Consider the following 14,427-nt stretch of genomic DNA (forward strand, 5'->3'; position numbering starts at 1 on the left):
ACACAAAAAGACAGCAGTGAATGGAAAAATCAATACATTAGGCATGAACTTCTTCAACCTGAGAGTCAACAGCAGATGTAGCATCCTCAGCAAGGAATTTACAGGGAAATACAACACAAAAATAAGTTCTGGGTTTCCAGGGCAGAAAGCAGAATAAGCATGAGAACAGGTAAGCAAACCAGAGAGGAAAAGAGACTTTTCTCCCATTCTTATCTTTCCCAGCTTTTGTAACTCAGTGCAGTTCCTAAGGTGATTCCACAAAGTTCCAATGTATCTGATGCAGAATGCACAAGATAAAGAACAATATAGCAATATTAAATAAATTACTGAAGAACAGCAATTCATTTGCCTTAAAAAGCAGAGTTAGAAAGCTTGGCATGCAAAATAAACTTATATCCTCCATCCTCCAAAATATGAAACTAAGTATAGTATTAAAAAACATGGAAAACAAGCAGATGACATACAGAAAAGACACTGAGGTGGCTGATTTACCTAAATATAATGTATTTTCTGTTTCTATTCCTCTGGCTCTATGCACAGCTTAACAACAAAGTCAGTATGGTTCAATTTAAAGATACAAAGCTGCTTTCCAAGTGTTCATCATTAGCATCTTAGTGTGGGTGAGCAGTGGAATTTGTGGCAGGGTTCAGAGGCTTTACAGTGCAGTTTGCAGAGCTGTGTTATGACAATTCTAGCATTCTGTAAGACTCTGAGCTCCTACAGCCTTGGACAGCTGTGGGTTTTTCTACCTAGTGCACACTTGTTGTTTTAAAATACATTGCAAGTCCTGAAAAAAAGCCTGGAAAATGCTCCAGGTCAATGTGTCTTTTATCACAGCTCTGGGAAAAAAACCACAACAAACACCAAACAAGCAATCAGTAGCACTCTTTTTTCTTCTCACGTATCACATGATTAGTCTGCTTAATCATGTCTGATCTTTACCCACCTTCCCTGTGCAACACATACTCTCAAATGCAACAAGAAGTCCTTGGCACTCAAAATGAAACAGGAAAGCCAGAGGTGTACTGCATGTGAAAATACAGATTTAGGATGACTGAAGAGTAATTAATAAAAAATAACAACTACAAGTCTAACTTTTCTGTTCATTTTACAACACATTGACAGCCACAGATGTTCCTACTAATTCCAAGAGCCAGAAAGAAAAAAAAGATATTCTTATTTGCAGATAATAGTGTCTCTAATTCCAGCCCTCTCCTCACAGATCTCAGGAAGAGGAGTGAAACATGAGACATCATGTAAAACCAGGCATCAGACAAAACACAAGAGTTAAGCTAATGCAATCTTTGTTAACAATCCTTAACAGGTTGATAGCTCAAATCTGGATTGAAAGCAAAATGATGTTGGCAATAGCTATCCACTCAGAGAACAAAACTCTAATTTTAGGCTCTTGTAATCAGTAAATTCCCCATCCCAGAAACAAGCAGCCCATCCTGGGAAACTGCAGTTTATAAAAGAAATGCTGACACTGCCTTAGCCAGCCCAGCATAGGAATGCTGCTGGAATGAATTAACTATGAACAGTTGGTTCATCCACACGCCACAGCTGACACTCCCCCAGCACCAGTTCCATCCCTGCGCTGTGCAGCTGGGATGGACAGGACACAGCACAGGCTGGGAAGTGCAGCCAGCAGCCAAACGGATGATGCTCTATGTACTGCTGGAGTCCCTCTCTCATCAGGATTCAAACACAAACAGGGAGCTACACTCACCAGACAACCAGAGCACTTTAAAAATACACTGTGGAAGAACCGAGAAAAAAGGAGTTACATTTGATGTGTGCTACTAAACACTGTCTGCACTTAAGGCTGGAAATTGGAAGAAAACCCCTATGCCAAGTTCCATTTGTTAATTTGTTTACTGTGTACACAGAAATAAGTTTGCTCAGGCCTTGACCTTTTAAGTAGAGGCCTTTAAAAAGAATACAGTATTTCTGCAAGTCAATCAGCAGTGGGCAGTTCCTGTAATAACATTAAGTAGGCCAAACGTCTCAGGCATCCTATTGAGTTGGGCTTTAACAAAATCTGTAAGTAAAACAAAATGTGGAATACAGCTCAAGCCATACCCGTACGCCCTATCTGTTCTCCACCTTCTATTCAAGAAATAAACACAATCCTTTTCCTCTACAAACCCCTCACATGAATTTTTCCTTCTCTCCAAACCTCTCACATGACCTTTTCCTTCTCTCCAAAATAATTTTTTTACTTCTCTCCCCCAAAGTGATCAGGCAAATCTACATAAACAATCAAGCTTACTTCCAGCAGTTCGATTTCCACTTAATTTTTTCTGATAAGTGCTTTTAAACCAACTTAGCACAATCTGTTTATACTTAATTTCACCCCTAACTGACACAAGCAGTCCTTAAAAATTATCTGCTGGGGACGATTTAACTGAAAGAAACACTTCCTTGACAACAAGAAGGACAAAACCCGCAAAAAACCACCGAAATTACGGTACATAAAGCAAAGAAAGACGCCTGCACGCAACGAAATGCCACACTTTCGGATCCACCTGGAAGCGACAGGCAACAACCGACAACCCGCGACACGGAGGGGACAGCGGGTGCCGGGCCGGTCCCTCCGCCTCACTCCCGCGCCGCCCGGGATGGGACGCGGGGGCAAAGCCGGCGGCTCCGGAATGCGCTCGGCGGGGTCCCGGGGACACTGACGCGGTGCGAGACGGGTCGTCCCTGTCCCCGACACACGCAGCTGGGAAGGATGCGCCCGGCCCGGCGCCCCCCGCCTGCCCCAGGTCTCGGCCCCTGCGGGACCCCGGGGCAGTCTCACGGCCTCGCTCCCGCCGAGGCCCGCGGGCCTTGCGGGCACAGGGGACGGGGAGGCACCGCGCCGGGTGGCAGACACGGCCCCGGGGGCGAGGGAGGGACCCGGCGGCAGCGGAGCGCAGGACAGACCCCAGCTCCCGCACACCGGCAGGGAGCGGCGGCGGAGCAGCGCCGCGGGGCGCAGCGGGAACGGGGCGGAGGCGCCCCCCAGCAGCGCGAGCCGCACCTACCCCGGCCTGGGCCGCCGCCGCCGCCGCTCCCGGTGCCGGGCCTGGGCCGCCGCCGCCGCCCCACGTGACCGGGCGAAGGGGCGGCCCCGCCGGTCCTTCCGGGCGCGGCTCTTCCGGCGGGCGGACAATGCGGTTCCGAGTCGCGGTGCTGGGCTGCGGTGGCTCCTGTAGGTCCCGGCGGGCCGGCGGGGCGCGGGCGGCGGCCCCGGAGCGCGGCGCGGAGCGGCCCGCGGCTCCCGCTGCCCCCGCGGGCCGCGCTCGGAGGGCGGCCCGGCCCGGCCGGGGCCGCGGCGGGGCTCGGGGCCGCCCGGGGGGCGCGGCGGGCGGCCGGGCCCGGCCCGGCGCCGGGGCGGCGGCTCACGGCGGGTCTCCTCCCCTCTCTAGGTCCGTAGCCGGAGGCAGGAGCGGCCGCGGGTGCCAGCGCGGGGACGCGGCCCGACGCTACAGGTACGCACCCCTTGCCTCCCTCCATCCCTCCCGCGGGCCGGGCCTGGCGCGGACAGCGGCTTCCCCCGCTCTCGCAAAGGGCGTCGCGTTCACATTGTTTTGAGATGCTGCGCGGGCTCCAGGCTGAGCTGTGCTGAAATATTCTTTTCCCGGATCCCGGGAGGTAGATGTGAGGGGCCGGGACGGTCCGCGGTCGGTAAAGGCCGAGGAAGCACGTGTTTCCAGCGGTGAGCCCTGCACGTCCGACGGGAGCTTGCCTTGGTCTGCCAGCCTCCCGAGACAGCGGGCTTGGGATTCATTTGATGCTCTTTTTTCTTGGAGTAGTAGTTGAAACTGAACCTGTGCCAAGGCAAGTCACAACTTTTCGGTCTACAGTTTCTCACGATGTGGCTCTTGTAGTCTGCCAGAGATAGGCTGAATGGCTGGAACAGTTGTGGTTAACAACACAATTTAACTTTAGCGTGGGTGCTTTAACTGCATTCATTTCCAAGGTGGAAAAAACAGACTCACAACTGGACTTGCTCTTCACTGTCCAGAGAAAACAGCAAAAGAAGCAGTTTGATAATGCCTCAAATTCTGTGAAGATATATCAGGATGATCTGCTCCTGTAGTTTATTTTTGCCAAAGGCTGTTGCCTCTTAAAATTCAGCTTTCAGCCCTAGAAACGGGGTCAGTCAGGCAGTGCTGAAGGTGACTGAGAGACTGGGTTCTGCAATTCAGCAGAATTGGCTGCACGGCAGAATGATGCCCCCCTGCTTTCAAACTTTCCCTGTTTTTGTTTTTTTTTAAGTTTTCTGAAATCCTTCCCTAATTTTTGCACGTTATACACTGGAAGATACACTTGATGGGTGTGATCAATGAGGAGGTCATGTCTCCAAATTCTGTGTGAGCTGCAAACTAAAAGAACCCTGATTGTTGGCAGATGCTTCCAAAAATATTCTTTGAACAGTTGTCTTGTGTGTTCATTCATTTTGCCGGGCACGATGTCATTCCTGTGTGTTCACCCAGCTGACACGTCATGCCCCAAGAGAGCAGTATCTGCTTTTAAACTTCAAAGCTTCCTTTCGAGCTTTATGTGGTGTTTGTAATAGTTGGGAGGTGTAAGTTTTGCTTTATTTTGTAATTTTATCTAACCAAATCTTGCATCATTTAGTCTCCTGTTATTTCTTCACTTCCTGCAATCCCAGTGCTTTGGCAGGATTGTGTGAGCAGTGTTTCATGCAGAAATCAGTGTAGTCTTATAAATTCTTAAAGCAACATTTGAAAGACAAAAGAATGGTACTTGGTTTATGGAACATCCACTATTCTTCGTTCCAAGTCCTATCAAAACAAGAACAGACTTCCTAGAGAAGTGATCTTCCAAAGAACAAGACAAGAAGCAAGGCTTCCTGTATTCTCCAAGTACTCAAAACAGGGTGCCTAGTGGAAGCCATTGTGAAGATTTTTTTTCTGTAATCTTAGGAAAAGCCAAAACAACACAAAGCAAACCAACTCTTGCAGAAAAACTTGAAAGACAATCTAATGCATTAAACACAGTCCTGCAAAACCCACAGCTTGCTAAAAATACAGTTTCCCTTTACATCCTAACTCTTTAGGATATTGCTTCAGGAGAATTTCTGTCATAGCACCTCTAGTTAATATTTAGGCTTCATTACATTAAAAAAGGTAAAAGTTACTATAATGTGAGATGTAAACTTGAATTTGTTTTTACTTGTAATGGACTTCAGTGTGTACCTAGGATAAAAAGCGAAACAGCTGATAAACACCCACTTTATATTATTACTTTAAATTTTTCTAACCTGCCTCTTAGAAAACAAAAAGTACTCATTGCTTGTTTTTTTTTCTGCTGCTTTTTCTTAGGTGTGCCAAAATGTCAGAAAGATCAGATATTCTTCATTTCAAGTTTGACAACTATGGAGATTCAATGTTACAGAAAATGAACAAACTGAGGGAAGAAAACAAATTTTGTGATGTTGTGGTCCATATAGATGATGTTGAAGTTCATGGGCATAAAATCGTCTTTGCTGCTGGCTCTCCTTTTTTAAGAGATCAGTTCTTACTGAACGACTCCAGAGATGTAAAAATCTCAATCCTGCAGAGTTCGGAAGTGGGGAGGCAGCTGCTTCTCTCCTGCTACAGTGGCACTCTGGAGTTCCCTGAAATGGAACTGGTGAACTACCTGACTGCTGCAAGCTTTCTGCAGATGAGCCACATTGTGGAACGGTGCACTCAGGCCCTGTGGAAGTTCATCAAACCCAAGCAGCCTCTGGAGAGCAAAGAGTGCGAACAGCAAAGCGACTCTTCGGAGCTGAAGGAACATCAGGGGGATGATGACTCTCTGCAGCAAGACTCGCCTTGTATTCAGCCTTCAGAAGACAGCATGGACATGGAGGATAGTGATATTCAGATCATCAAGGTGGAGTCCATTGGAGAGGTAACAGAAGTTAGGAATAAGAAGGATCAGAACCAGTTTATTTCTTCTGAGCAAACTGCACTGCATTCCTCAGAGCCTCAACACTTTCTTATCAACTCCACTGTTGAGAACAGAGCGAGTGAAATAGAGCAAAACCACCTCCACAACTATGCCCTCTCGTATGCTGGCAGTGATAACATCATTCTGGCCTCTAAAGATATGTTTGGGCCTAACAACCGAGGGATAGACAAAGGCCTCCAGTGGCACCATCAGTGTCCAAAGTGCACAAGAGTATTTCGGCATCTGGAAAACTATGCTAACCACTTAAAGATGCATAAACTATTTATGTGTCTGCTCTGTGGTAAGACGTTCACTCAGAAGGGCAATCTCCACCGGCACATGAGAGTGCATGCAGGCATCAAACCATTCCAATGTAAGATCTGTGGGAAAACGTTCTCTCAGAAATGTTCCTTACAGGACCACCTCAACCTGCACAGTGGGGACAAGCCTCACAAGTGTAACTACTGTGATATGGTCTTTGCGCATAAGCCTGTTCTGAGGAAACACCTTAAACAGCTGCACGGTAAAAATAGCTTTGACAATGCCAATGAAAGAAACGTGCAAGACATAACGGTGGACTTCGATTCATTCACATGTAGCGCTGCTACAGACAGTAAGGTCTGTCAGCAGGCTGATGCCAGCCAGGTACTGGATGCAGGGAAGCTGCCTCAGGCTGTGCTCAGTTTAAGAAACGATAGTACCTGCGTCAATTAAGCAATTAAAGCGCACCCTGTGTAGGGATCGTGACTGAGAGGAGCAAACCGCTGGTTTGCCTTCTTCCCTAAACTAGTGGTGTGCCCCAAAAGGCTACAGGTGGTTGGATTGCAAAACCTGGCAGGTCTTCAGCCATTGCTGTTAGTCTTACTTGATATTTTCTGTGAATAGCAATCCTCCTTCAGGTTTCTGTCTATGTCTCTACTGTGGATTAAGGGGTTAATTATTTCATTTCTCTCTGATTAGGAGACTCAAGACTAACACCTTTTGAAAGACTGTTGCTGTGGGCTGCAAGTAAACCATCTGCTCTGCAGTTAGAGGCCTCTCTGTGTCTGGGCAGATGGAGGAAAGCAGAGGACAAGTGTGTGAGATAACCCGGTATTTTTTTTACAAAGCACTGGATAACTGAAAACACTCCATATACTTAAATTTAAACTTACCTCTTAAAATTACCTTTCTCTGATCTTATCCCTAGACTCCTGCAGTTGAAATGAAGTATTTTTGTGTCATTTTTTTGTCCTTTCTAAACTTATTTCAAGAAACTTCTGCTGCCAATCAGTGCTCTCTTAAAAACTCTCAGGGTTTTTAACCTCAACATGCATTATGAAAAGATGAAACCCTAAATGATTTGGCAGGGTTAGCTGATCATTGCATAGAGCTGTTCAAACTGAGAATAAATTGCAGCTCTGGAGTGTGAGAGGCTGGTGCCTGGAGTGCAAATGTGACCCATTCTTACACTGACATACCTGGGATTTTTAAAGGGCACTTACCAGTGCATGTACTGAGACAGGCTAAACACTTCAAAGCTAAAAGTTATCCTCCATCTTCCGTAAGTTTTGCATCACAAACCACAACAGCTGTTGGGTTTAGAGCAAAGCTGGAGTGGAGAAGTACTGCTGACACTGTGAAAAGAATCTTTTTAAAGCTGCAATGTGTAACAACTCCATAATTTTTTTTTTTCCTTTTTCCCCCTTTGTTCTCATATGTCTCTCCTTGATGTCTAATAAGGGCCACATGTCACTAAACTTTAAACAGAAATACGTGCTATAGGAACTTAACATAAAGTTTTTTGATTTCCTGAACTTTTTTGAAATGGCCATTAGTGTTTTACAGATCCTAGGATGAGGTATAGGTAGCACAATTTCTATAGGTTAATATATCAGCTATTGACTGTACTCAGCAATACCTCTTGTATACAGCCTTAAACATCAGATGTAGCGGGAATGGCATGTTAATTGGGATTCTGGGATTATACCATGCTGCTTCTCAAAAGTGCTGTGGAATTATCCGTATCCCAGGCAGGCTGAAAGAAGCTTAATTTATGTGAGGCACAGCATTCCCAGTAGAACAGCACTCTTAGTACTGAAGTGTAGCATAGACTAATAATCAAATGGCTGATCCTCAGCAGAGAACTGCTGTTTGTGTTTGGAATAAGGATTTCTTCCAATGCAGCTCTTTTCCACAAGGTTTGCCGTGAGGCTGAGATTATGCTTCCTACCTAAACGTAGTACTGTTGGTGTGTTTGAATGAGGGGTGGGGGTGAAAGGCTGCTATTGTATGGTTAAAAATGTTAAACAGGTATGACCAAAGGTGTGTTAGAGCAAAAAGTGTTGTATATGTCATTATCAAAAGTTGGTCTTGCTCTTTGGTTTTGTGTGTGTAGAAGTCAGGATTTCCTTACGCAGACATTACACTGATGGACGTTAGAAAACATTAATGTTGCAGAACGTTTTCAGAAATCCACGTACTTTGAAGCAGAAAAAGAAGGTGATTCTGTGAATCAGTTTTTGCAATTGAGTTCTTGAACTACTGTACTTGACTGTTACATGAACTCTTACATGGACAGCTATGAAGTAAGCAATGGAATTTACATCAGGGCATTCACCTTTCAAGTTGTAGCAAATACATTTAGGCCTAAAGTCTAACTATTTGAAACTTTTTTAATTACTGTTCAGGTTGCTGGGGTAGAAGATAGGTTTGCATGGGAAGAACTGTTTTCCCTCTTGAAGCCACCCACTTTAAGAGTTGTTTTGAACTAAATTTGACCATGACAGTTGCATCTGACACTTGCATTCTGTTTTCAGGCAGAATCTTCTGTATTGTTTAACCATTTTGATAATCTGTTATTTGCTAAATGGAAATAAGTTATAGTGCTGTGTCAAAACGAAGATAGAAATGGAGAAGAAGAGCTTACAGAGCCAGGTCAACGTGCTGTAAGGTACTAGTGAACAATCCAAGACAATATGAATATGGACACAAAAAAGAAAATGCCACAGAAAGGAGTAAAACTGCACAAATGCTAGAAAACGTGGCAGCAAAATGGACAGTATTGAAAGTTTTGTCTATTTGGAAAGTTTTGGGTTTTGTGGAATTATGAAGCCGTAATGTTACTGTAAGGAGAATCCAGCTTGTTGAAGTAGCTGTGGGTGACTTGAAGCTGATATGAAGAGACAAGGGGTTTCCTAAGAAACAAAAAAAAATAATTTGGTCAAGATACATAGGTGTTCAGTCCACCCTGTGCTGTGGTGATTTGGACGTCTGAGAAGGCCAAGACTGCTGGCTGCTCAATTAGAGGCTGCTGTGGTCGTTTGGCAAGAGCACGGCACAAATATATAGGAAAAAGCAGAAATGCAGAAAACTTTCTTCACTGAAAATGGACACATCTGTTGGATGAAAAGTGACTTTTACTAATGTCTGTGCTTTTGGCCTGGCGAAAGGGTGCAGACCAAAAGATTTATGCAGGAAATGGCTGCGTGACTCCAGAAACATTGGAGCTCTGAGGGCAATACACCGATGTAAAGTGTGCTGGTGGTAGAGTTAATCTAAAATTTGCCCCTATATGGAAAGGCAAGTGAAGAGTATAGAAGAGGTATTAGAAAAGCAAAATCTGGCTAATGCTGCTTCTCTGAATTACAGATTAAAATGGAGTGAGAATTATGATAAATGGAATATGCAGAGGCAGCTCAATGATAGAATAAGATGAACTTAATTGTCCATGTATGTAAAATGTTGTCTTCATTGCAATGTCCCAAGTAGTGAAAGATTAGATCCGTTGGTTGTTGCTACTGATGCTGCATATTCAGATGAGGACTATGGCAGTTATCATAATCTGTGTGTTACTGTGTAGAATACCATTTGCTGGTAAGTGGATAGTCTCACAATTTAATGTGCTGTACAACTTCCTGCATACCCTAAAAATAACTGAAGTCTATAACAAAAGTATTTTAATAACTCCTCAATATATTAGGAATTTTTTTTAATGTTGGCATTTTATTTATTTATGTTATATAGAAGAAGGAATGTTTAGAATTTAGGTTTGCCAGAGGTTTGGGCTCACCACTTCTCTGAGTGATGGTATCTTCTGTAGCATGTGTTCCTGCAGCACAGGCTGCAACTGCACAGCCTCCTGCATAGATCAGGGATGAGTCTTTCCTTAATTTATTTTTCTTTTAGAAGATATGTTTTGCAAGTTAGTAACTGATGAATTTGAAGTGTCAGTCTTTCTCTCCCCTAGCTTTCTGGCAAAACTTAGCTGCCGCTGAACTTTTGTTGAAATAACGTAGAAATTAATTGTGTGGGGCTGATTATGGTTTTCGAGTCACTGGGAGGAATAAAAGGAGGGAGAGTCAAAATGTGATACAAACTGAAACTGTTGAGAGAACTCTATAAAGTCACGTTAAATGTTAATTTTTAAAAACAAAAGAGGGGACACGGTGGTGCCTCCCGACTTGGTAAGGGGTGAGAAGGCAGGACGGACGCCTTTCCTTTGAGATTGTATAATCGATGGACTGAGCATTAGCTACCTCTTCACTGACTGGGCAAAAGTCTTACACTACGTGTGATAACCAAAGCAGGCGGGTCGGCGGCTGCCGGGCGATGGCCCGTGGCCGTGAAGAAGCCAGCAGCTCTTCGGGGCGGCGGTTCGCCGTTCCCCCGGCGCGTCCCGGCTGATGGCGAGGAGGAGCCCCGGTAGCCGCTCCCCGGGATGCCTTACGGGGGCGGACACGTCGCTACCTCTATCGAACGGTGGGCGAGGCGCGCCCCGGTGCCGGTGCGGTTTCCCCCAGCGGCAGCCGCTGTAGCAGTGCCAAGTCTTCTAATAAACGTGCTGCTAACTCTGTCTGCCGCCGCCTCTCATTTCCAGCGCGGTCGCGGCGCGCCGGGGGCGGGCGGGCGGAAGGGGCGGGCGGGGAAGCGGTTCCGGGGCGCTGCGGCACCGGCGGCGGAGCGGCACCGGCGGCGGAGCGGCACCGGCGGCGGGCGGCGGGCAGCGGCCAGGGAGCGAGGGGGCCGGAGCGGGATCGCGGCGGGCGGCCCGGGGAGCCCCGAGACAGCGGGTCCTGCCGGCGGCGGGGGGGGAGCTGCCCCCGGCGAGACTTTCCGACGGTGCCCGCGGGTCCCGCCATGGCGGCGGACTCGGAGGTGCTGCACTTCCAGTTCGAGCAGCAGGGCGATGCCGTGCTGCAAAAGATGAACCTCCTGCGGCAGCAGAACCTCTTCTGCGACGTGTCCATCTACATCAACGACACCGAGTTCCAGGGGCATAAGGTGATCTTCGCCGCCTGCTCCACCTTCATGCGGGATCAGTTCCTGCTCAACCAGTCCAGGCAGGTACGGATCACCATCCTGCAGAGCGCCGAGGTGGGCAGGAAGCTGCTGCTGTCCTGCTACACGGGCGCGCTGGAAGTCAAGAAGAAGGAGCTGCTGAAGTACCTGACGGCCGCGAGTTACTTGCAGATGGTTCACATCGTGGAGAAGTGCACCGAGGCTTTGTCCAAGTACTTGGAGATCGACGCTTCCATGGAGAGCGGTACCCAGGCTGCTGAGGGGTGCCACTCCTCGGATGCTGAACTAAGGAGCGGGGATGAGGTTTTAGATAAAGATTGTGAAATAATCGACATCTCTGAAGACAGCCCAGAGAATGAAGAATACCCCGTGAAACAGGAGGATGAGGAGGGCCCACATCCTGACGCACAGAGCTTGGAGTCGGAAAGGAAGGACACAAAATCCCCAGAAATATCAACAGTGGAAATCGGATATAAGGATGATGAAATCTGCATCTTCAGAATGGATTCCATGAATGTGACAAACGTAGAAAATGATCATTTTCCTCAGCCTTGCACTTCCTCTAAAACAAACTTATATTTCCCAGAAACCCAGCACTCCTTGATAAACTCTACAGTTGAAAGCAGGAATACAGAAATGTCAGGAAATCACTTTCAGGCGTTTGTCGGTGACAATCCAGAAGGAACTTCCAGCGGGGTGAACGGGTTCCAGAGCCTGGAGGATTCTGGCAGCTCATGGCGGCACCAGTGTCCAAAGTGTCCAAGGGGCTTTCTGCACCTTGAGAACTATCTCAGACATCTGAAAATGCACAAACTCTTCCTGTGTTTGCAATGTGGCAAAACGTTCACGCAAAAAAAGAATCTCAACAGGCACATCCGGGGGCACATGGGGATCCGGCCCTTCCAGTGCATGGTGTGCTTGAAGACCTTTACAGCCAAGAGCACGCTGCAGGATCATCTCAACATCCACAGCGGGGACAGGCCCTACAAGTGCCACTGCTGCGACATGGACTTCAAACACAAGTCTGCTCTTAAAAAGCATTTGACTTCTGTTCATGGAAGGAGCAGCAGCGAAAAGCCAAACCTGAACACTATTACGAAAGTTAAAATTGACTATGATTGATAGCTGGGCAATTGTGGAGTCAGACTCCACAAAAAGCTCCTGGCTAGTGAAATTCTAGATGCAACTCCAGTCCCTGATCCCTATCTAAGGGAGAGAAGCACAAACAGGTGTCTGGTGATCCAAGACAAGCCTTGGAGCAGGAAACCTGCCTGTTCTGTTAAGGTTCCTATTGCTGTCAGTGAAAAAAGGTGTTTCCTAGTTGAAAGTAAACCGCAAAATACGGGAAATTGTTCTGTGCTTCTCTTCTATTATACTGAGCATATCCTGGTCCCTCAATGATGTTTTGTTTTCCTTGTTTTAAGGGCAGGCACTGCTGACTTTCAGACTGTTACTGATACTGCAATAAGCTGAAGCCTGAGCCAAGGTGTTGGTGACAACTGCTGAGGGAAGGGAGTGTTTGTATTTATTCAGCAAGTCAGTTGTTCCCATCCAATTCCTGGATCATTCATGGTGAAATCATCTCCTTCCTTGCCCAAACTTTGCTTCCAACAGAGAAAAGGTGTGCTTTTATACTCAAGTCTGTGACGTTTAAGGACACACAACAAACAAAAACTAATCAAGGAACCTTTCAAATTGTCTCTTGCAAACAGAGAATTTGTAAAAGAGAAAGAAACAAGCGGTATTGCCTTGCAGTTTATTTGTAACTGTATAGTGCCATGAAAAGGACTTGCTTTTAGTTTTATCAAGTTCTGAATTTTTATAAACTTCTTTCTTCTAATAGTGGGTTTTTTTTCTGTCATACCAATGTTTTGCACCTGTATTTGATAAGTTTAGTCCTGATTGTTGCATCATAACATTTGCCTTCATTTTTTTACAGATCTTAGCTATATGCACTCGTGTGAAATTCAGCTGTGTGCTGTTGGGTAATCACAGTTTCAATGCTAATTTTGAAAAACAGGCATTTCTGTCTGACTAGCAATGGCTTAGACATAGAGGTCTCATACCCTGATCCTGTGCCGCGGTAACACAGTAACGATGTGTGTTTGCAGAAATGTGTTTGTGCTTTGTCAAAGGTCATTTTAGTTTCATCAAGAGCATTGAGCGCCCTATGATGCAGTCTGTGTCTTTAGCTGATACATGTTTCTTCCACTTAATGTGATTTGAATAAAGAGTCATTTCAGTTAATAATATGAGATAATGGTACTTACAACTAGCTAAAAGCAGTAGCTCTTACTCCTGTCTGTATCACACTTTCCTTCAAGTTTCAGAAGTGCTGTTCGAAGTTCTTGCTCTGAGTCCAGAAGTCTGGCTCAAATGCTTCAGAATCTGGCTGGCTCTAAAATCAAAAACAATAGTTCGTAATGTCAGTTCACTTTCTTTTCTTGTGAGTACACCAGCCCATTTGGGGTTTTATTGATCAGCTACCTGAGAGGGTTGGATGTGTACAAAGTCTACCGTGCACTTTCCTGTTCCTACTTGTTACAGGCATGGTCAGGTGTATGCCTGGGTATTTCCCTCATGAGCACCTCCCTGTGTGCCAAAGGGGAAACAAAATTATCTTTTGAAGTGTATCTTCTGTGGGAGCAGGTTCTGAGTTATTTTGGTCGTGCATGTAAACATGAGAGGGAGTTGTATTGTGTGACAGCCCACCAGCATGTTCTGTTCAGTGGCTGCAGTGTCTCAGTAAGCTTTGTGGACAAACCCTGGTCTTGTGCACATGTTCACGTTAGAGGTGTTTCCTCTCCCCATACGTACATGTAACCATGCCCTGTCATAACACAATAAATGAAATGCAAACAAGCCATTGTGTCAGAAATACATCTCGTTTTTTCTGATCACAGTTAATAATTCTGTGCATACCTTAAGTTAGTATTTTGGCTTGCTGTGTTGAGTAAACAAGATGATGTAAACAAAACAGGGTGGCGGTCATTTAGTAACGCGTTTTTCTGTCGTTCAGAGGGGTCTGTCTGACCCTCTTGTGCCATGAATTCTTCCCCCTCAGGAGTCACAGCTCTGCACCGCCGCGACCTTGGCTAAGGCTGTGTTATCTCTGTGACCGGAGAAGCGGCTGCAGCTCCCGGATGTGGCTCCAGGGCTGCCGTGGTGGGGGCAGCAGTGCCAGCGCTCCCCACACCT

General features: G+C 46.2%; 3 protein-coding genes across 3 annotated transcripts in view; 2 read left to right on the forward strand and 1 right to left on the reverse strand.

Moving 5' to 3' along the window:
* RABGAP1 (RAB GTPase activating protein 1) overlaps positions 1–3,111 on the reverse strand; it is a 62,838-nt gene extending 59,727 nt beyond the window's left edge. The window contains exon 1 of the mRNA XM_056505315.1: positions 3,030–3,111. The gene's annotated coding sequence lies outside the window, so the exon portion shown is untranslated. The remainder of the gene's footprint in view (positions 1–3,029) is intronic.
* A 28-nt stretch (positions 3,112–3,139) lies between these two features.
* ZBTB26 (zinc finger and BTB domain containing 26) lies at positions 3,140–10,783 on the forward strand. The gene is made up of 3 exons (XM_056505316.1): positions 3,140–3,196; positions 3,414–3,476; positions 5,337–10,783. Exon 3 carries the CDS (start codon positions 5,347–5,349, stop codon positions 6,661–6,663), a length of 1,317 nt encoding a protein of 438 aa, XP_056361291.1. The 5' UTR covers positions 3,140–3,196; positions 3,414–3,476; positions 5,337–5,346; the 3' UTR covers positions 6,664–10,783.
* A 113-nt stretch (positions 10,784–10,896) lies between these two features.
* On the forward strand, positions 10,897–14,091 carry ZBTB6 (zinc finger and BTB domain containing 6). Its single transcript, XM_056505318.1, has one exon. The coding sequence runs from the start codon at positions 11,068–11,070 to the stop codon at positions 12,349–12,351; it is 1,284 nt and encodes a 427-aa protein (XP_056361293.1). The 5' UTR covers positions 10,897–11,067; the 3' UTR covers positions 12,352–14,091.
* The last annotated feature ends 336 nt before the right edge of the window (positions 14,092–14,427 follow it).

This window comes from Oenanthe melanoleuca, chromosome 17 (assembly GCF_029582105.1).
Source record: "Oenanthe melanoleuca isolate GR-GAL-2019-014 chromosome 17, OMel1.0, whole genome shotgun sequence".
NCBI lineage: Eukaryota > Metazoa > Chordata > Aves > Passeriformes > Muscicapidae > Oenanthe > Oenanthe melanoleuca.

What these genes read in the sequence shown, in the direction of transcription:
- ZBTB26 (XM_056505316.1), top strand. Translation starts at nt 5,347, where the DNA reads ATGTCAGAAAGATCAGATATTCTTCATTTCAAGTTTGACAACTATGGA.
- ZBTB6 (XM_056505318.1), top strand. Translation starts at nt 11,068, where the DNA reads ATGGCGGCGGACTCGGAGGTGCTGCACTTCCAGTTCGAGCAGCAGGGC.